This window comes from Filicampus tigris, chromosome 16, assembly GCF_054856515.1.
Source record: "Filicampus tigris isolate MCC_2025a chromosome 16, RoL_Ftig_1.0, whole genome shotgun sequence".
Lineage (NCBI taxonomy): Eukaryota > Metazoa > Chordata > Actinopteri > Syngnathiformes > Syngnathidae > Filicampus > Filicampus tigris.
In genome coordinates this window covers 6,088,146-6,108,380 of record NC_141232.1, presented here as the reverse complement: position 1 = coordinate 6,108,380, position 20,235 = coordinate 6,088,146, and the positions used below count along the sequence as shown (strand labels likewise).

At 45.0% G+C, this 20,235-nt stretch overlaps 2 protein-coding genes across 10 annotated transcripts in view; one reads left to right on the top strand and one right to left on the bottom strand.

Annotated features, from left to right (window-relative positions):
- The window catches only part of LOC147134347 (suppressor of cytokine signaling 3-like), a 164,462-nt gene that overhangs the window by 71,925 nt on the left and 72,302 nt on the right, over window positions 1-20,235 (top strand). The window lies entirely within an intron of this gene.
- bahcc1a (BAH domain and coiled-coil containing 1a) overlaps window positions 1,242-20,235 on the bottom strand; it is a 62,231-nt gene continuing 43,237 nt past the window's right edge. For 2 of the 6 annotated variants that reach the window (XM_086054604.1, XM_086054603.1), the window contains exons 5-29: window positions 17,757-20,117; window positions 17,059-17,173; window positions 16,762-16,961; window positions 16,520-16,681; window positions 15,938-16,215; window positions 15,442-15,787; window positions 13,942-14,877; window positions 12,350-12,519; window positions 12,109-12,245; window positions 11,917-12,027; window positions 9,436-9,550; window positions 9,000-9,213; window positions 8,740-8,916; window positions 7,892-8,065; window positions 7,502-7,785; window positions 6,951-7,022; window positions 6,727-6,859; window positions 6,527-6,647; window positions 6,192-6,267; window positions 5,451-5,559; window positions 5,258-5,371; window positions 5,029-5,175; window positions 3,638-4,878; window positions 3,298-3,534; window positions 1,242-3,193 (exon numbers count right to left, since the gene is read on the bottom strand). In XM_086054604.1, coding sequence (XP_085910730.1) covers window positions 2,984-3,193; window positions 3,298-3,534; window positions 3,638-4,878; window positions 5,029-5,175; window positions 5,258-5,371; window positions 5,451-5,559; window positions 6,192-6,267; window positions 6,527-6,647; window positions 6,727-6,859; window positions 6,951-7,022; window positions 7,502-7,785; window positions 7,892-8,065; window positions 8,740-8,916; window positions 9,000-9,213; window positions 9,436-9,550; window positions 11,917-12,027; window positions 12,109-12,245; window positions 12,350-12,519; window positions 13,942-14,877; window positions 15,442-15,787; window positions 15,938-16,215; window positions 16,520-16,681; window positions 16,762-16,961; window positions 17,059-17,173; window positions 17,757-20,117 — 8,240 coding nt within the window. In that variant the 3' untranslated portion in view covers window positions 1,242-2,983. The remainder of the gene's footprint in view (window positions 3,194-3,297; window positions 3,535-3,637; window positions 4,879-5,028; window positions 5,176-5,257; window positions 5,372-5,450; window positions 5,560-6,191; window positions 6,268-6,526; window positions 6,648-6,726; window positions 6,860-6,950; window positions 7,023-7,501; window positions 7,786-7,891; window positions 8,066-8,739; window positions 8,917-8,999; window positions 9,214-9,435; window positions 9,551-11,916; window positions 12,028-12,108; window positions 12,246-12,349; window positions 12,520-13,941; window positions 14,878-15,441; window positions 15,788-15,937; window positions 16,216-16,519; window positions 16,682-16,761; window positions 16,962-17,058; window positions 17,174-17,756; window positions 20,118-20,235) is intronic. The other 4 variants (XM_086054607.1, XM_086054605.1, XM_086054606.1 and 1 more) reach the window with 4 other exon arrangements.

Genomic DNA, 20,235 nt, shown 5'->3' with positions numbered 1-20,235 from the left:
TGGACACGGGGCAGTGGCCATAGTCAACACAAAAGGTTGTGGTAGCAAACAGCCCTGTTTGTGTTCACTGGGCTGTTGTTGGAGATGACTGATATACCCATTAACCCCTGTTGAGGGCGTTGAAGAGGGGGATGGTTGGTGGCGACGGTCCTCCATGCAGGACGAAAACACCCGTGGGCCCGCAGACAAAGTCATTGACCCATATTGTTTCTCCTTCGGGCCCTGTCAGCGGTTCATTCACTCTATTAACAGAGATAAGCGTTGACAAAGCTGTTGGTGATGTGGATGTGGAACCTCCAACGCTTGTAAAAAATTCAGTTTGGCCAAATTTGGAAGGAAGTAAGCTCTCTACTATACACATTTGGGGTCATCAAACTGTCATATGTGATGTCGGTGTATCGCGTGAACCATCAGTGCACCGCAGTATTTAAGTATCATTATTAAAGGATTAGTGCGTGTTGTTTTTTGGTGAACTTTTGTGACTGAAAGATGGTGTCAAGAAAAATGTGAGAATAGCCACTGGTAGTTACTATGGAGTATCTCTCATTCGGAGCAGAAAATAGCAACTGCTTCAGTGTTGATAGTTTATAATTGATCTCAATGGAAAGTTTTTGAAATCAACAATTCAGCAGTCAACTCAAATTGACTTGGCGGTTCCGCTGTCTTTATCCAGAAGCTAAATAGACATTTTTATGCATCTTATTGCTCCACCAGTGTCCACTGTCCTGCGTTAAAAACAACAGTCTCTTTTTGACCAAATGCAAAAAAAAAAGGTTAATTCTGAATAAAATGTAGAGAAAATCATTATTTGGGAGTGTCCTTAAAACTTCATATAAAGTGTCTCTTCTTTTTTAGTTTTTGTATGGCCTCGCATTCTTTTTGAAGCTCGGCGTGTGTGCGTTCTAGCTTGAATCACAAGAATGTGCATCCACTGTATCTCTGAATCAGTCGGCATCATATTTACAGAGCTTGGCAGTTAAAGCCAGAAGGCTTTATCCGATGCTGTGACAGATCTGTCTATTTACCAAGGAACTCCATGCTCGCACAAACTTAGCTCAGCCTGAGACACTTACACGGAAAGACTTAGCACAACAAATAAAATTTGGCAGGCGAAGGTCTCTGTGTCTGATAAGTGTTCTCCAAATGAATCTGAGTAACCTCAAATTGTTCTGCTTCGTACGTGTCATGATGAGATAAGTTGACGAGGGCGCAGCCAAAATAACAGACGCCTTTCACAGATGTTTGTGGACGAGAACAATCCAGTGTTTTTATTTCTTTTCACTGTTTGGCCTCTAGAAGACCACTTATTTAAGAAATGCAAAATGCGACATCACACCGATTTTAAAAACAGTGTCACATTCTCATAAAGCGCTCCTTGCGTTCAACAAACAGCAACGTTGACATGAAAATAAATAAAGTGTTGGCGAACAAAATAAACCTTTGTGAATACAAGAGTCAGGATTGCATATAAAACAAGACTAATGTAGACAAAAGGTACTTGGCACAAATTAAATAAACGTAAGTAATTTTCAGATTGAATGAACTTAGTCCATTGCTTTGTGAATCTGATTGTCCTTCACAGTTAGTATCGAGTATGTGCATGTACTGTACAAAATAGACATATGATGTTCAAACTGAAATAATATTTTGAATGCTCAATCTCATATTTTGTCAGTACCTGGACGTTCATGCTCACGCTCCCTGGTGGGCTTTTTGATGTTTTTTGCACTAGACAAAACTGCAGGTACATGTGCAAGAAGCCATTGTCACGATGCTGAGCCAATACACACAGTGGAGGAGTATTGTGGAAGTTATCAATGATTTCTGATTCAAATTCAATACAGGTGCTTTACATATGATAAATTCAAATAAAGATACTAAAGCCACTTTGGTATGTTTTTAGGATGTAGCACATTAAATTATATTGTTAGAAGACCCAGTCTTGTTCTAAATTCATTTGTATGGGCATGATTAGTGATGACACAAATATCATTCATATCTTAAATTATTATGTATGGTTGCAGTCCACTGGGATCTGCCTTAAAAATCAGTTGAGATGTATATAAATAAAAAATGATTGTTTAAACTAAAAAAAAAAAACCATAACATTTACAAAAAAGCCACTTGACCTTTTTTTTTTTTTTTTTTTTTTTTTTAAACAGGATGACGTCAAATCTCTCAGAGAGCAAGTCTTGCCCTGTTATACACCAAATCCGTCTCTCTTTGTCTGTGCTCTGTCTGTTTCTGTCTCAGCAGGGCATACGCAGTGCAACACTAACATCTTCAATCATGAGTTCCCAAAGCAAAGGAAAGAAAGAAAAAACAACAATCTATACACATATAAAAATAAATCAATTGCAAACATGGAAAGATACATCTCATATATACAATATAATCCCGTATAAAATAGCTTTTATGTACATATAGACAACAGACAACAATACAATATTCCATCTGTACAATCTGTACACCTGAACAGTGAAGACAGGTGAGAGGTACTGAAGTGTATGGCTTGATTTGGATCAATTTCAAAATATTTACAGACATCAACTTTACACATTTTCAACTTCCCTGGAATGACGAGGCTTTGGGAGACTCGCTTTCACGTCTTCATTCAGGTAAGGCTAATCTAATTGGTCCTTCGAGACCTTTACGTCCTCGTGGTACTTGGCCCAGCTCCATTTTGGTGACACATGATAGAAGCTGGATCTATGGAACTGTTAGACCAATGTAACACCAGTTATTGATGGCTGTGATGCACAGGAAGACCCAGAGTCCAGCCATTCTACTTCAATGGTCCAAGCTTTCGAAGTCTCCTCCTCTTCCACGAAGGTTAGACATCAATAGTCTCCAGTGTGTAGTCTCGGACAGCCGTAAACCAAGCAACCCATCACTTTACAACCTATGGGGGGTTCTTTGATGTAAAGTATTGGACTTTGATATTTCCGGCAGAGGAATTCTTCAGTAGTTTCCTCATAGAGGTTCAGCACAAAATTGAAACCCCTTCAGCAGTGACCAGCTGACCAGTGGTAGGGTCATATGTCCCAGCCAGGTAATACAGGTCTGGCGAGGTACTGTTCGGCTTCTGATTGCGTGTCAGACTCTCATATTCCTCCTGACTCACTACCTGGCACTTATGAGAGATTGTCTGGACATCATTTTCATCCTCATGACATGACTGGTAGAGGGCATGCTGGATGGGGAAAGGGTTCAGGTTAGTTACATCAAAACCAATCCATTGAGGCGAAATACCTTATTTGAATGTCCAGTAGGTTACAAGTGCAAATGCATGTTTACCTTGCCATCTCGCTGCCTCTTTCCTTGCTTGGTCTCTTCAGGGTGGTAGAACCACTTAACCTTGACCACCATGCTAGATGTCCAAGACTCCCAGAAGTTCTCGATTTTACCAATGTATGGTAGGTTAGGACGTCCTGCTGAGAGGAACACGGCACAGTCTCCCACTTTCACTGCTTCTTTTCCTCTCACGATGGCCTTGTAGAAAAGCTTTTTGGCCTTACCTTTTAGGCCTCGCCTCTGTGGAAATACAAGTATTTCAACAATCTTCCTTTACAATGTCTATGTACTTGTTTTTACATTGCCCTAAACCTACAGCAACTGGAAATGATATTGCCCTCACCTGCGTAGGGCTGCCAGACCACCTCCACATCTGGCGTCCCGCAAGGAATGTGGACATCTTGGGCCTTGGAATACATGAAATGTCATCTGGTAGCATTCTCGGTTTCTTCACAAATTCTCGAGATGACTTAGAAATGGAACTGTTGCAGTCTTTCCTCTTAAGAGATTTAGTGTTGGAGACATGTTCATCGGGCGATCCTTTGGTATTGGAAACAGCCAATGCTTTAGCCACAAATGAATGTTGCCGTGAGGAAGTGGAGGGTTCACTGGGTTGAAGGAGTCCCCGGTGAGAAGACAGGCAGTTCTGTAGCATTAGTGTAGAACTTTCCTCATCCTCTGAGCTGTAGGAAGAGTCATTGTCAGAGGAGCACAGGCTGGAGCTAGATACTGAGCCTGAGGAAGAGGAGCTGGATGAACCAGAAGAAGAGGATGAAACTGAGAGATGAGAGAGGAAATGCCCAGCTGTCCTTAGACCCCCTGAAGCTAATGCAAGTGCAGCCCTTTTCCTCTCCTGCTCTTCTTCCTCTTCATCATCCATATCAGAGTACGAGCTATGACACTCGCGGTGCGAACTGAAGCCCATGTCACCATATTCTCCTAGATGCAATGAAGGGGAAGGCTTTCTTTGGGGTGTGGTTCCTTTCAGAAGAAGTTCGACCCTAGAGTTGTCACCCTTTTTGTTGTCTTTAACAAGAAGGACCGGATGTGAGTAACCCTCCGTCTTGGGCATTCCACTCACACCGGAAGAGCCACCTCGCAGCAACAGAGCCTTGCTGTTCTTGGTCTTTGGGGAAGTTACTCCTTCATGATCTAACTTGATGAGAAACTCTTGCCCATACTTCTTTCCCTTTGGTGCTACCAACTCGTCTTGTCTGCGTTTCTGTCCATAGACCCCGCTTTTCGGACTAACAGATAAATCTGGACGTGATCCTGTGGACTTGGTACAGAAGGAGGAGTAGCCATTTGCTATGCTACTAAAGGAGTCCACCTCAAAGGAGCTACTGCTGAAAAGCCCTTTGGATTGGGTGGAGACAAGCGGTTGGATCTGAGTCAAGGCAAATGAATCATCCTCCCTCAATCTCAGGGCCTTTCTCGGTGTCCCATTGAGCTGAAATAGATTCTGGGACGTCCTCTTCCTGGTGCCGGTCAATGAAGGCCAATCCAGAAAAAGGGAATAATTTTTATTGGCATTTTCAGCCAGCTGTTGTTGTCTTTGCTTTTTCCCAGATCCCTTTGGTCTCCCTAGGGCGTAAAAATACATTGAAGTATTACCGTATAATGGGTAGACTGACCGGGTTGTAGGTATCTATTATGCAATTTTATGTAGTCATTATCTAATTTTCCTTTAATATTAGAACCAATGCAGTTTTAGTTGAAAAATGGCATTCTTACCTGGTCTTCTTTTTTGGAGAGTTAGCGGTTGGTTGCTTTTGTCTGTACTGACTGTATTGAGTCTGTCACTGGATGCATTGTTGAAACTGGGGCTTTTCTTGGCCTGACTCCCACTGGGTATATACACAGCAGGAGATGTCTCCTCACCTTAAAAATGATATATTTAATTCAATTAGCATTTATTTACAAATCAGCATCCTGTAAAGGCGCATAGTAAGGAAACACCCACAATGTATTTGATATCCTGGTGGTAAAAGGCGGATGTTTGGTACAGAAATCTTCCCTCGATCTCCGTCATCAAACTCTACCATTACTCCTGGCTTCGCCTCATCAGTTGAAATCCCTGCAAGAGACAAACATGAAATTCACTAGTGAGTGAAAAATTGAGATCCACAGGATATAAATGGGGGTTGATATCTCACCTCTGCGAACATAGCCTGGGTACAAGCAGCGTGAGCGTTCACTCCAATAAGCGCACACCCTGGTTCCATCATTTAGCATAGCCTCTGACTCGGGGCGTACATCGAGGACCTGACATCCAGACCAAAATGTCATTAGAGTTTATTACAAGCTGTGGAAAATATCAATCACACATGCTGAAACAGTCTGAGTGAACTGGAACCAAGGTCATGTGCATCCACTGTGCTGCAATTCTAAGCAGTGCTTGCTGCATGTCATGCCAATTTGCCAGTCAGAGCTGAAAGGAACGGAAGCCTGGATGTAGTAAACCCTGACTTGCTGAGTAATACCAAAGAAGGCCTGAATAGAGAGCTTGTGATTGCTGGTTGCCAGATCCTCCTTCCAACAATGCAGGCAGCCCTAACATCCGCCTCTCACTGGGGGCTCTTTCAGGTTGCTTTCATTTACTGTTGCCATGACGAGAGTCCCTTTTGAAAGATGAGGCGTGGATGTGGGTGTGAGCTCGGTGAAAATTGTGGATGATCCCTCTTAAGATCCAACCAAGGATCTTGTAGTCCAAGCTATCTTGGTCATTGTGAGGAAAAACATGTCCAATATACAGGCCTATGGTTCCTAACCTCTCTTCATTTTCACTTTTTCACTTAAGATCTTAGACCAAGGAGTATGACGAAGCAAATAAACCAAGGAACACAGAAGCATTTACAGGCTGAAGGTCAAGTCATGACTATTGTATATGAACTTACGGCTTCCCGAAGTAGTTGCTCCAATGAATAGATCTTTGCGCGGTTTCCCCTTTCCCCATCAATTGTAACACTAAATCTGGAAAGAAACAACATAAATAGGCTATTTTTAAGCTGTTGCCATTGCTGTCGTTGTTGCAGTTGACAAATTTGCTGCTCGATTGCTGTATATATTAGTCTTGATCGCCTCAGCTAAGAAACACATATGCTTAATGGAGGGAAAGGTCTTTATCTATTACTCAAATGCAGTCATCAACAAATGTCTGCTTTATTAAAATAATAATAGAATTCACTGGGATAGTAAAAAAAAAAAAAACACAGCTTGTGTAATTGCTTACATATCAGGGAAATCCATGGTGTGGATCCTAGCAGCATAAAGAAGCTCATCTTCCTTTGAGACCAATATCTTCAGTCCATCCGTTAAGAGTTCTTTGGTTAAGACACATTTAGGAACTGCAACTGAAAACGCAAACATCCCAATAAATATTTTGACATCCCGGAAAAACTGTTGTGACGTATGGTATGTAGTTTAGTTTACCTCCAGTGTTCTTGTTGAATGTATCAGTGTTGTCCTCCTCCTCCTCCTCTTCTGAGAAGCTGCTGCCATCCATCTGAAATCCCTCATCAGCTGCAAAGCTTTCCAGGAGCCGACTAACTGCTCGACCCTTTGACTGTGGATCATTGAGAGAAAAACAGAAAAATGTCGGAATTCATTTAACATTTACAAAAATGCGGCTGTTTAAATTCTTTTGTCTCTGGTACCTGCTGCTCCTTGGCTCTTCTGCCTCTGCTGCTATCCCCAGTTTTTGACACCGGGGCCCAGTTATTTCTCCGCTAATGGACAAGATGAGGGTGAAAAATTTAGACTGTGGTGCAAATTATGAACACATTTCTTTGTACTGATGTAATTTATCTCAAGTGGAAGGAAGCAGTTTTGTCTGTTTTAAGATGTTCAGGTGAAACTCAAAATTACAATCACAGTTTTATCCTTGTTCAAAGATTTATCAGAAACAAGTTCTCAGAACTGTTAACATCAAATCTAACTTGTACCAAATGTGATGCAACATTTTTTTATGTGATCTTTTTAATTAAAAAACATCTGGTATCATCAATGACTTATCTTATTCACAATAGTGTGCATTGCTGTCGAGGCGATAAGACAATGATTCTGAGTAAGTACAACACAAATTACTGCTTATAATTTTGACAGACTCCCCAAACCTGCCATAGGTTACCCCGGAAAAAAAAGAAAAGAAATTGAATTAATATACGGTATTATCTAGTACATCTATGAAAAATTACTTCCTGCTAACCTTGTTAATTGTTCCTCTCAACATGGTACTTTTGCGTGTGGCCCTCTTTAACCTCTCGCTCGTTGTTGGGAAGGTAGGCAGCCCCATGCTACGTCGGAAACGGTTGCCCCTGTTGTTGTGGCTTCCCCACCGAGGCTCTTTGGACCTGGGTGTGTATGGTCTGCTAACCCCCTCTGTATTGTGGTCCTCACAGCGATTTTTGACCGCACTGGCCAGGCTTAGTCTACTGGGGTTCCTCTTTCGTACTTTGACCTCCCCTTCTGCACCAGAAAGAGTATGGGAGCCTGCGCAGTTCAGTTACAGAAACAGACACTGTTAACAAGCCGTGACGAGAAACACAAAACAGATGCTTCTCTTGAAGATTTCTTATAAATCAGCCATCAACCTTACCATAAAGCTCCTGTCTCTGTTTTTTGTTCCTGGCTTTCTGATTGGCCTCTAGTTTTACAATGGACGAAGGACTCGGACCTGTCACAGACGCGCTAGAAGTCACATCTCTGGCTGGTTGGGCTCGTAGATCTTGACCTTCATCACTATCATTACTGCCTTCCTCCTCTTCCTCTCCTGATGGAAAACAAGAATACTGAGCGTGCATTCTTGGCTTAGAAAGTTACTAGTCTTATCAAACGCATTGCTAAAGTGTGATTATCTTGAAGGTCTCCTCACTATTTCACAAACACTTCATTAGCATTTGACTAAATGTTGAACTGTTCATCGAAATGATGTATTAAGTGATTTGCCTTGATGGTATTTCCTGGTGTGAACCCACATGCAACAGAGCCGGAATACGACAGTGAGTGGGAGTGTGTGTGTGTTTGTCACATTGCTCCCCTTGAGCCAGCCAGTCTCTCAGTCTCCAGGGCTGTCAATGTCTCTCACAGGCAAGTGTCCACAGCTGCACATGTAGCGTAGATCAGCCAGCAAGGCTGATCACTCAGGTGTCAAAATGTCCATGCGCGCCTTTTTTCAACACAAGGTGTTCCTTACCTTTTCACCCACATCTGGTTGCCTTCAGAGTTATTTACAGATTTTAAGGCTCACTAGAATGTGGCACTGAATTTCTCACAAGAGTGTACAATGCCTTAGCATTCCTCTGATCGAGGTCTTTAGGTTTACAGTGGTACCTTTGAGTTCAAACGCCCCTAAGCTAAAATTGTTGGCTGCCATATGCTTGTCACTTCAAATCAAGAGGTAGCTGTTAGTTAGTTTTGAATGATGCCCACATGTTCTCATCTTACCTTGTTCTGAGGAGTCAGTCTCAGGGTTTGAACTTTCTCCCAATGACTCTCGTCTTTGTCCATGGTGAACCCTCACTCCAGTCTTGCTATGATGAGCAGAGTCGTGTGTCCCTTTTTTAGATCCACGGTGTACCTCCCCAGACCAGCTCTCCTGGGGACCACTGTCCACACTTGCTGCTGAGAGAGTTGGACAACCCTTCTGAGATCTAGATTCCCTTGACCTTACAATCAGGTTTTGAGGATAATAGGAAACCATGTACCTGTGTCGCTGTGTCCCCCAGACTCTCGTCTGTTGCCCTGGCTTCTGTGTCCATGCTTTGAGTTGCACGGTGAAACTTCCTTGTCCCTGTAGCCCATCCCTGAGAGGGACTTTTTACCCTGGCTCTTGTGTTTGAGCTGTACCACATCGGCGGCCATCTTAGAGCCCAGTACACTTTGAGGACCACCTTTTTTGCAACCTTGACCTTTTATCTGCTACAGCAAAAGGGGACAGTGAGACCTAGTTAAGGCTACGGCAAAAACACCAGGTGTAGAATGCATGAACATGAAGTGCTCAGGTTTTGACTCATGTGGGTTGCGTTTAATTAGAAACAGAGCTCAACAAAGTGATATTTCAAATGCAAAAACAAACAAACGTGGCCTCTTTAATTTCGAGATGCAGGAGGACAAAAAGATGCTGCACAATGGGATCCTGACCTGTGTGCTGCCAAGTTGTTCAAAGACTCGACTGGACAGCCTCTTCTTTCTTCTCTGGTTGTCTCCTCCCCCTCCTACTTCCTCAGGCGTCAGGGAATGCCCTGCCACCATCGGCCTGTCAGTCAAAACAAGGGAGCTGATTTCATTAGAGAAGAGTGGCAGTGGTTTGAAACAATAGGTAGGAGCGAGAACATCTCCAGGAAAAAAAGTTAAGTCTCCCCCTGGGGGATCTAATAACTCTTCTCTCTCGGAAGCATAGATACATAAAAGTAGAAGGCTAGCCCGGCATCTGTACAGTATTGTTGGAAAAACTGGACATCTAACAAGGAAGCTGAAGTTGTTTGAACGGAGACACAAGGGAGTGTATGCAGCATGTGAACTAGCAGTGAAAGTTTTGGCAAGTGGTTAGAAGGCATCACATTTATATATAGCACTATTGTTTTCAGTGAAAAAAATTATAGATCTTCAGTTGCATTTTCATATTCGTCCTGGACACTTTCACCAGCGCTAAGCAGCATCACAGATCATCCGCTTGAAATGACCTTGACTAGCCCTCCTGGAAGCCTGTCCATAGATTGCACTGACTACTGCCAGGCCATGCTCAAATAAAAGATTAACCTCCCCTCTCCTATTGTGTGCACAGCCTGTGAAATCTGTAACATTTACACAGTAGAAAAAGCTTTAATGCCAAAAGAAAAAATATATATATAATGTAAAACTATATATAGTTTATATGCACTATACAATTGGGTAACCACTAAAGTCTTTGGTGAAATCCATCCATCTAATTTCTGTACAGCTTATGGTGTGGGCTGGAGTCTAAAGGCAGACTACACCCTGGACTGGTTGCCAGCCAATCACAGGAGGACTGCGAAATAGCTAAGCAGAACATGTATCTCATAATCGTAATGGGCCTTGACAATCCGTAACAGAATACAATGAATGTGGTTGTTGTGTAGTGTGGTCTGCGAAAAGACTGCCAGGAGACTGACAGTAAAGTGTGACTTGTCTGAAAGAACGATTCCCACTGCAGACTGCCGTCTGCCGCCAAACACGGCACAGTGTACGACTTATATGTTGACTTTCCCAGTGTGACTAATTGATGAGCTGATTATAAAAGCTTGACTACAATACTCACAAAGAACACCAGTGATCTAGCATCAGCCTCCATCCCTGTACTTGATTACCCCATTGCCTTCAGGCATGGTACCCAGACATTACAACAACCTATGACTCATATAAAAACACAACGGTGAGCAACTATCCTGTGCTACAGCTTGAAAAAGACCCGACAACCCCATGGCATGTTCGGTGGTGGCCACCCTCCCTCCAATGGACCTTGCTGTAGGGCCTTGGCCCTGTTGCCCTTTCACTTGGGCGTCTCTGTCACCCAGCATCAGCGTTCCCCTCCCCTTGTGTCAGCACTGGCCTGGTAAGGGGGCAGGGGGTACGCGGTTGAAAGAAGAGTGGAGGTGACATCGAAGAAAGGCAGCTCAGGGCGCCGCTGTTGCCCGGAAACCACAAGAAGAAGCGTGAAACAACTAACTGAAGCCTGACAGCATTTTGTTTCCCAATTCTTCTGCATTAATGGGAATTGCGCTACTTGGAATTACTCATATTACCCAAAATGTAATAGTTCATTTGGAGTCAAAGTAAAGACCCTTTCCTCATATCGAATATTGTTTTTGTATATAGAGGTGTTGAGTTAGTTATTTAGAAGCCTTCTTTCTTACATATATTATCCTTTTCTCTTTAAACTCTGACTCAAATTTCAGATATACAGATGTCATGTCTGATGTGTTTTTAAGGTGACATGGTGGTATCAGTCGTCAAGGTAATTAGAGCTGCTTTTTTTCTCTAAGAGAAAAGATGTTTATTGTCTCAATTTTCACACGCGTCAATCAACTGGGGCACTGTACATGTGAGCAGGGGCCACTATTTGAATATACAGACCTATATTTATACCAATCATCCTCTTTTTCTTTCTTCGACATTTTTTTTTTACTGTACTCAAATTGCCTAGCCTCTTAAAAACTCAAGAGCTGAGCACCAACACGCCATGACCATCACGTTATCCTGTGGGACCCAAGTTGACCCTTTGAGCCTATATGACAGTGAAGTGTCACATTCCTTGAGCAGGGCAAGATTACCAGGGAATTCATAGTACTCTAATTACATCGTCTGCCTATCAGCCCCTCACCCCACCCGGACACAACCAAGCATGACAAACACTCCAATAATGCCGTGGAGGTTGAAACCTAATTAGTAGAACTTGGAGGTATGTCCAAACATAAATATTCTGCAAATAGCCATAAGCACAGCTGACACAGTTATGTTGTTAAAGAATTAACACCAACATTAAGAATTAAGTAGATTTTCTTGAATGATTCGTTTGACTTCTCCCTTTCCCTGTTTAATGCCAATGAAAGGCAGGCCTTGTATGCAGTAACTGCAAGAGAGATAGTCAAGACTTTTACGTACTTGACTTTTCTTTGGCCCTCAGACAACACTGAGCTTGTTGTGAGGATGGGCTTCTTTTTCCTGGGTCGTCCCGGACCTCTCCGTGCTGGGCTACGTGGCGTTTCTTCTTTTCTGTTTGAGTGTACGTGGAAAGAATGATGTCGTCTGTATTCAAAATGTGTATCAATGTTTGAAAAGCCAGATCACACTCACTGATGATCGTGTTTCCTCTGTAGTTTAGCCAGCTCCCTCTGCTTCTCTTTGTAGTGACGCTGAAGCTCGGCCAACTTGACACGCATCTCAAGCTCAGGACCGTCCATCGTTTCCATACTGCCTTTAGCTTGGCATACCTGGAAAGTGTTTATTGTCGCTTTAACATTCTTTATTTTTGTGAAGGAAACCCCAGATAAGAGCTTTGGGGGTGTTAACAGCAAGTTTAAAAAGGCATTCTTACTGGTTCATTGCGTGGTGTCCAGCTGCATTTTCTACGCAAGTTGAAGGTCTTGCGGGATGGGAATTGTCGACCTGAACACGCAGTGTTTTCTGCCTGCGAACTTGTCTCCAGTGATCGGGCTGTTGCCAGAGTTGCCAAGCTGTGGAGGTCAAACATCAGCAACTCCTCCTCTGTTACAGAAGAAAAAGATATGGTTGATGCTCCATATTGAGGCATAATCCTCCTTCATAATCCTCCTCCACATGTGAGCGCCTGCATAATTTTAACATCGGAAGAACTGGCATTTATCTACCTTTTCTACAGAATCCAGTGAGGTGGAATATTGCCACAACTATTCAACACAGTAGACCACAATCAGATCACAGCCATAACAGAAGCATTTCTACCTTTGCCTTTTACATCACACCTTGCAAAGGCAGGCTATTGCCGAAATTGTGCGCTTTCACACAGCCGTCAAACATGCCGCGGTGAGACTACAGACAACAGACTACTAAATTTGAAAGACTAATGAATTGTCTTGTTTTCGCTCTTGTTTCGGCACACATTTTGATAGACTTGCTGTGACTTTGAAACAACGTGCTGCTTCCCTAAGCTGTCAATGGCGCTCGCATCACAAGTGCATCACTGACTCGGGAATCAGTGGATGAAACATTTTTTTTCTAATAGAAGACCCTTTGGGGAGCTGTTAAATGCATTAGGATGCTGTGGTAAACACAAAACATCCTTTGCTTGAATGATATAAAAACACATGGCACTTTGGAAAACAAGGAAGCTTTTAAAGGCACTTTCAAACAATGGGTTCTAATTAGCAAGGCAATGCTCCAGGGTGCAGAAAACATTGACTGCTTTTGTGATTACACACTGGGTAGTGTTGTGTATGGGGAAGTGGTGGAACAATCATTGAGTTTCTTTTATTGTATAACGGCGTGTATCTGGTGTGCATATTTGATACAATAGCAAATCTGTTCAATGTTAATACATTTACTTTGATGCCTTGTGGGAACAAACAAGCAGGTTCATGTCATGCAACCCATTACATTTTGTGTGAAAATGACAACCCATTACATTTTGTGTGAAGATGACAATTTAAGGTGTTCAGGTCAGGAACAGCGGTGATGGTTGTCAATAAGGAAATCAATGGAAACGAAAGTCATGTCATCTGAAGTGATGGGAAACAGCTGCTTTGTGAATGAAACCGACGCAAGTGCACATGTGACTCAAATAACATCCTCCCCAAGGAAGGATATATGGGAAAGAGAGAGTTGAACACCCTCTCTTACAGTGTTCAACGCTATCCTACTACTTTCTTCTCTCTCCCTCCAGAGGCCTTTCCATCGTGAGAGCAGCCTTTTAGGAAATAAAACTGCCTTTAGCGCGCCAAAGAAAGGAACAGCAAGAAGGCACGCAGAGGACTTCCCTAGGGAGATTTCACCAGAGCCTCTAGAGATGCAGAAGAAGAGAGAAGAATCTAGGAGGGAGCACAGAGCAACTGAGGCTACCCCTGAAGGGGAAGTGGGAGGTGGTCTCGGTGGGAAAAGAGTAGTCTTCCGATTGGAGTGCATTAATGGTTACAAGGAAAATGATTTCCTTACCTTTGCTTTCCCCACTACTGTGCCTTTTTTGTTGTAGCTCCAGGTCAGCCACCTCACTGAGAAGCTCCATTCCCTGGCAGGGGTTGGTCTCTGACGGGGCGACTGATGGAGCACTGAAAGGTAGCAAGGGAAAGGGGGGTACGTCTGTGCAGAAAGCTGCAGCGATGAGCAGCTCAAGGCTCCAGTAGCAGGGCACAAGGGGTTTGTTTAATTCAGCAGCATTTGCCTGGCTTGGGCTGGGGACGGATGCCTTGGCAGGGGAAAGGCACACCATATCCATTGAGGCTTTGTCAGCGGGCATCTTGTTAGCCTGCTGCTGCTGCTTGCTGTCGTTTACTTCTCCAGTGGATGCGCATTGCTCCTCGGGGGCTACCGGGGTTGTAGGCTTAAGTTCCACGATGCTGCCCTGGACTGGCTTCTGCTCTTCTGGCATAACATGTTCCACCTGGCTCTCCTCACCCATAGGCTCATCATCATCCTCCAAGGTGATGACGGTCTCTGACCTTTCAGGTTCATCCGTGCACAGGGGCACTGGACAGGAAGCAGCCTCACACACCGGGCTGTCAGCAGGGGGGCAGACAAGCACCTCTTCCTCGGCGGCCCCCTGTGTCTCCACCTCATTCTCCCTTGATACATAGTTAGCTACTGTAACCACTGCTGCCTCCACCCCCTCCCTTTGGTCCAGGACTCCCTCGATGATGCTCTCCTCATTTCCCTGCTCCACTTCCTTCAGTGCAAGTGGCTCCGGCAGAGACCTGACCACCGCTTGGCAGTCCATCCCATCCCCGAGGCTAGAAAGCGGCTGGGGCGCATGTTCAGAGGGCTCAGATTGGATCGCTTCCAGTTCGGCTGGTTCCGCAAGCTGAATATCCTGGGGAGAAGGCCCGCTCCTGTAGCCTATTGTGACAGCAGAGTATGTGTATCCAGGAGGCAAGTCTTGGGGGAGAAAGAGATTTCAATTACTTCAGTAATTCCGCCAAGGAGGTTGTGACCTCATCAGTTTGTTTGTTAGTGTACAAGATTGTGCAAAACAACAAATTGCACAAAACTTTCAGGAGCAGTGACGCATAAACCAAACAAAAACAATTTGTATTTCAGTCCTTATCTGGTTACATCCAGGAATTTTTTACCACTTTTGTTCAGATTGTAAAAGGGGATGCTTGTTGGCATTCTTTTGAACTTCTGCAGCACTGAAGGTGTACAATGTAGTGCCGATTCAAATTGGGATTGGTTGGCCTTGACGGTGCACTCTATTGAATTACACTTTGACAAGTGATAAAAGAAAATAATATAAAGTATCTGTCTTAATATATAATTTACCACAGCTGTAATGTATTGAGAAAAATAAAGCCTCACAAAGTACTTAAAAAGTGTTTGAATTTGACCTTGTAAAAGATGATGCCTGTCTCGCCTCAAATGCTGCATGCACTAATGACTTTAGTTGTAAATACTTTTGACATTTTATACAGTTTCCATTGAAATGATTCTACTTATGCTTACCAGGCTCCAAAGATTCTGGATAATCTTGCGGGGACTGGCCCTCCCCTCGCTTATCCTGAGGGTCGGCCTCCTTTGGCATCTGGGACGGGGCTGGACTAATGTTAGGAGATTGGGGGGCTGTAACAGCAGGGCTGGGAGCAGGGCATGGTGTTGAAGGAGTGCTTTTGGGATGCGGACGCATTGAAGGGGACTGGCAACAAGGAGACAAGTGAGCAGTGCAGGCCCCGGGAGGTGATGTGTTCCTTTGAGGGGGGTTGTAGGAGTAGGGCTTGGATGGTTTTGATGTCCTTGGTTTTGGGATGAGTTCATCCAAGTCAACAGAGGGTTCATCTGCCCTCTTCTGCATCTATTGGGGTTAAGACGAGGCATTAGAAAAGACTTAAACTCAACTTTGTTTATTGTTTAAAAACAACCATAGCTGCATACAAAGTGCTGTATCGAGCTTTCAGTAGGTTAGACAAATTCCTGTCAAATCAACACATTTGTTTTCAGTCACCTGTGCATTATGGGGGGCTTGATGTTGCATATCCATGCCATGCACAGCTTTGTGCTGTTGCTGTTGCTGCTGCGGTTGCGGTGGATGAGGCTGTGCATGCATTTGCTGCGACTGGTGGCTTTGGTGCTGATGCTGGAGCTGTTGATGCTGCTGGAGAGCGTACAGCTCCTGTTGCCGTAGAAACTGGGATCGAGAGTACACGGTGGGATGCTGCATGTGGGAGGCTGGGCCCCGGGCGCCATACACTGGGGGCCAAAGCCCTGGCTGTTCCATCACATCTAATGAGAGTAGGAGAATGAGACAAATAGAGGTTCTTAAAACTAAAAAGAAGTGCACACAAAAGCGACAATCAATTTCAATATCTGCCAAACGCACATACTTCTTTTCCTTTACTCTTAACTCAGCTGCAGAAGGGATAGTATTGCATTTTACCAGTAAATTACACTTTGGATGATTTATGTTAAGTGAAACTGGACTTAAAAACAAAACAAAAGCAGAGACTGTTTCAAGATGGGATGAAGGTCATAATGCAAATGTCTGTGCTATTTGTCTATGAACATAGTGGGCCTCATTGGGACATACCGAGGTGGTGGGGTGCAGGATGGGCAGGGGCATCCGTGGGCAGGACCACCAACTGGGCAGAGGGATCCTGAGGCAGAGGCAGGACCGGTTGGAGAGGGCCTGGCATGGCTGCGGAGAAACCAGGGGGAAGGTTCTGGTGCAGGGCCGTATGACTTATACCTGCTTTGAATAGAGGATGAGGATTATGTGTCAAATCAATCCCCGATTCCTGAAATGAACTCAACAATAGGCTGCGATTTTACCATAAGAGTGTCCCGTCATCCAAAGGGATGGGCTTCCAGTTCTTGGCATCCAATGGTGGTGAGCAGAATGTGCAGCAGGGTCTGATAATTGGCCAGATTGGAGGGAAGTCCCGCCTGGGACCATGAGATGAGAAGTAATGTCCCCGTGGCAGCTGTTGGAGGGATGAATCCTTGGAAACTCCACCCTATCCTTACTATCCCTGCATAGGGATATCGGGTAAAGGCCATCATAGGGGATTGCAAATTATAGAACAATACACATTTCATCTGTAAAATAAACTACTTGTAAGGGTTTACCTGATATATGCATCTCGATCCCTGTCCAAACACGTTAGACCTATCTGTTCCCCACTCATCATTTTCCTCTCCTGTTCAGTAGTTGGATCTGATGGATACATGGTGTGGGCTGGTCCTATGAGACAAACATTCGCTTACAATTAACTAGCTCTGTTCAGCCTTGTGTGTCAAGGAAAACACAAATTCCCTGGTGTCACACCTTTTCTCAAAACCCTAACTTAACCCACCAGAGACTTGGCACACTAATATTTCCACTCATGACTATTCCAGCCAATCAGCAGCAGGGGGAGTTGTGCCCAGTGTGATGCTATACTTGAAGTGCAATTTAGATGTAAATTAGATGTAATATTTTCAGCTGTTCCACTTGCTTTTCTTTCATTTGGAACTACTGACTGCTTGTATATGGTAAATTACGTAAATAATGTCAGTATGAATGGTTGTAGCTTGAAATGTTTGTAATTGCTGGTTTTGCAAGCTTCGATATGAGCTATTTGGAAGATGAATGTCTAAATCAAGTTGTTAGGCCACAACCACAATGGAAGAAAATAATTTACAAACCCCATAAAATCACAATGGCGGAGAGGCCTAACGCAGATGCAGGTGAATGAGTGGAGTGGAATTGAAGCCAATACCAGTTTGCCAATATGTGTCATTTTTGATATGGTTCTAATAATCAAGAGGTTGACATTTGACTGTACCTTTCACGGTGGGATGCACCCTGCCATGTCTGCTGCTGGAATGACCGTCTGATGGACGACACGACGGTTCCCTTTGTCTTGCCACTGCCACTGCAATACCAACCGGCGGTTGCCGCACCTCGCCTTCCCCGTGGCCTGTTTCCCCGATATCCCGATGTCGTCCACTGTAATCAGGACGCTCGTTGTCATTGACTGGGCCCTTCCTTGACGGTAGAGTCTGTTTGTTAATCTGAAGGGCACAGCTTCCACCAGCAGGTCCTGATTTCAGGCTCCCAAGACCGCCAAATGGGGTTTTCTGAGAAAGGAGCTGTGGTTGTTGCTGGTTGCTATATTTAAGTAAGCTTTTCATGGCACTGCTCTCTCCCCGAGTCGAACCTTGGGGTTCAGGTTGTTGCTGTGGCTGCTGCTGTTGCTGACTGACTGGAGGTGCAGGCGTTGGCTGAGGAGGCTGATTCATTCTCTGCTGCTGTTGCTGTGAATGTTGCATAGTACTGCTTCCTAACTCCATGTAGGACTTTCTCTGTTCCTCCTCATTGTGTGGCATGTGGTGAGGGGGTCTCATGACCCATTGCGGCACAGGGGGCTGCTGGTGGTGCGGCTGCCCGCTGTTTCCGCCGTAACCGTAAGCGGACATGTCCATTTTCCGTTTCATCTCCTGCACCGTCCCTTGGTTGAGGTCACCTGAAGATGGAGCATCTGGGCCAGGTCGTCCATGCTGCTGGTGGCGGATCCTGGCTACTTTTTGTCCATCTCTCTGTAAGGAGCAACTACCACCAGCAGTGCTATGCTGACTCATGTTTTTGTTTCCAAGTGGGGAGGAAATTGGTGGGGGTCCTGGATGGGAACAGTCTCTGTAAGGTGAAGTGTTGACAGAATGCGGGACAGTGTGTCCAGCTTTGGATCCCTGGGGCAATGAGGATCTGAACATGTCCATGTCAACGGCACTGTTTACACACTCAACACTGCGTGAGCGGGCAACCTGGTGCTGCTTCAGGGGTTGTGGAGGTTGTTGTTGTGGTTGCTGTTGAATGGGTGGAGGAAGCTGAGAGACTTGGAGATGGTGATGGTGCGGCTGCATCCAGTCTGGAGCCTTCTCTGTCTTTCGATATGCGTGCTGTTGCTGTTGCTGTTGTTGCTGCTGCTGCTGCTGTTGCTGTTGTTGTTTTCTATGCCAACTACTGTGGTGCCCACCACCTGCATTTTTGTCCATATTTTTGTCCTTGGTATTGCCGCCTCCACTGCCTACAACCTGACAGTCGGGGTTCCCAAGCTGGAATGTCCCACCATGTTTCTCCCCTGCGTCTGCCACAGATGGCACAAATGTAGGCCCTGTGACTTTGGGCTCCCGCCCTGCATTTGCTTGCCCCCTGTCGTGTGAGGCAGGGTTACCTAGTGCGGCGGGAGGGGGTGGACAGAAAAATTCCGGGTGGTGGTGAGCATGGTGGGAAGGATGTGGATGGTGCGGGTGGCTTGGGTGAAGCTGAAGGCAGTGGAAGCCTCCTGGGTGTGCATGTGTATGGGGGTGAGTGTGCGGGTGTGGATGGGGATGCGCCCCTCCAGTAGAACCCAATTGTAAGGGTGGGGGTACGGCGTAAGACAAAGAGTGGTGGAGTGTTGCCTGACCCCTTTCTAGGCAGTCTGAGGGTTGTTCACTAATCCGCATCTCCCCACTTATCCCTTCTTTGGTGCAGCGGCTATTCACACTAGAACTCATATGTCTTCCATGACTGTTCCCTCCACCTCCAATAGTTCCCAGCGGTGTGCCATCCCCCCCACAGCTGGACATGGATGTCTTAGGCCCAGAAACATTTCCAGTTTCTCCATTTTGCATCTTGCCATTGTGCAAGCAAGCACTCAACGGCTTGCCCATAATTTGTGTGTCCTTGCTGTATTCCATTGAGAGTGACGTCTTGTGCCTCTCCAGGGCCCTGCTGTTGACCTCCTCCAGGGGCAGTGGATGTTGGGGATAGTGCGAGTGCTGCTGATGGGAATGGGAATGGTGATGATGGTGGTGTGTGGGCAGGGCAGACTGGTGGCTGTGGTGCTGTGGTTGCTGCTGCTGTTGCTGCTGCTGCTGCTGCTGCTGCTGCTGCTGCTGCTGCTGTTGTTGATGTTGCTGTTGTTGTCTTTCCTTTGCCTCCTGTTTGCTATTCGACCTCTCCTTGTCTTTGATGGGTCCCACACTTCTCTCCACAGTTCCCTCTTTAAGACTCTTAAGCAGACTCGCTCCACCACCTGGATCTCTTTCTCTGCTGCAAGGCCCCTGGGAGAGTCCTGAGCCTGCCCTGGACATCGGTGGCAGACTGTGATTAGTTGAGATGAGAGGTGGCTGTGATGGTAGACCTCGAATGTAGAAATTCTCTGAGACAGAAAGGAAGAGAGCATAGACAAATCAAATGAGAAAGACATTTAATAGAATTACATTATTAATTTCACTGATCATGTCCCTGGGCATTCTTTTATCAATACCCATATCAGA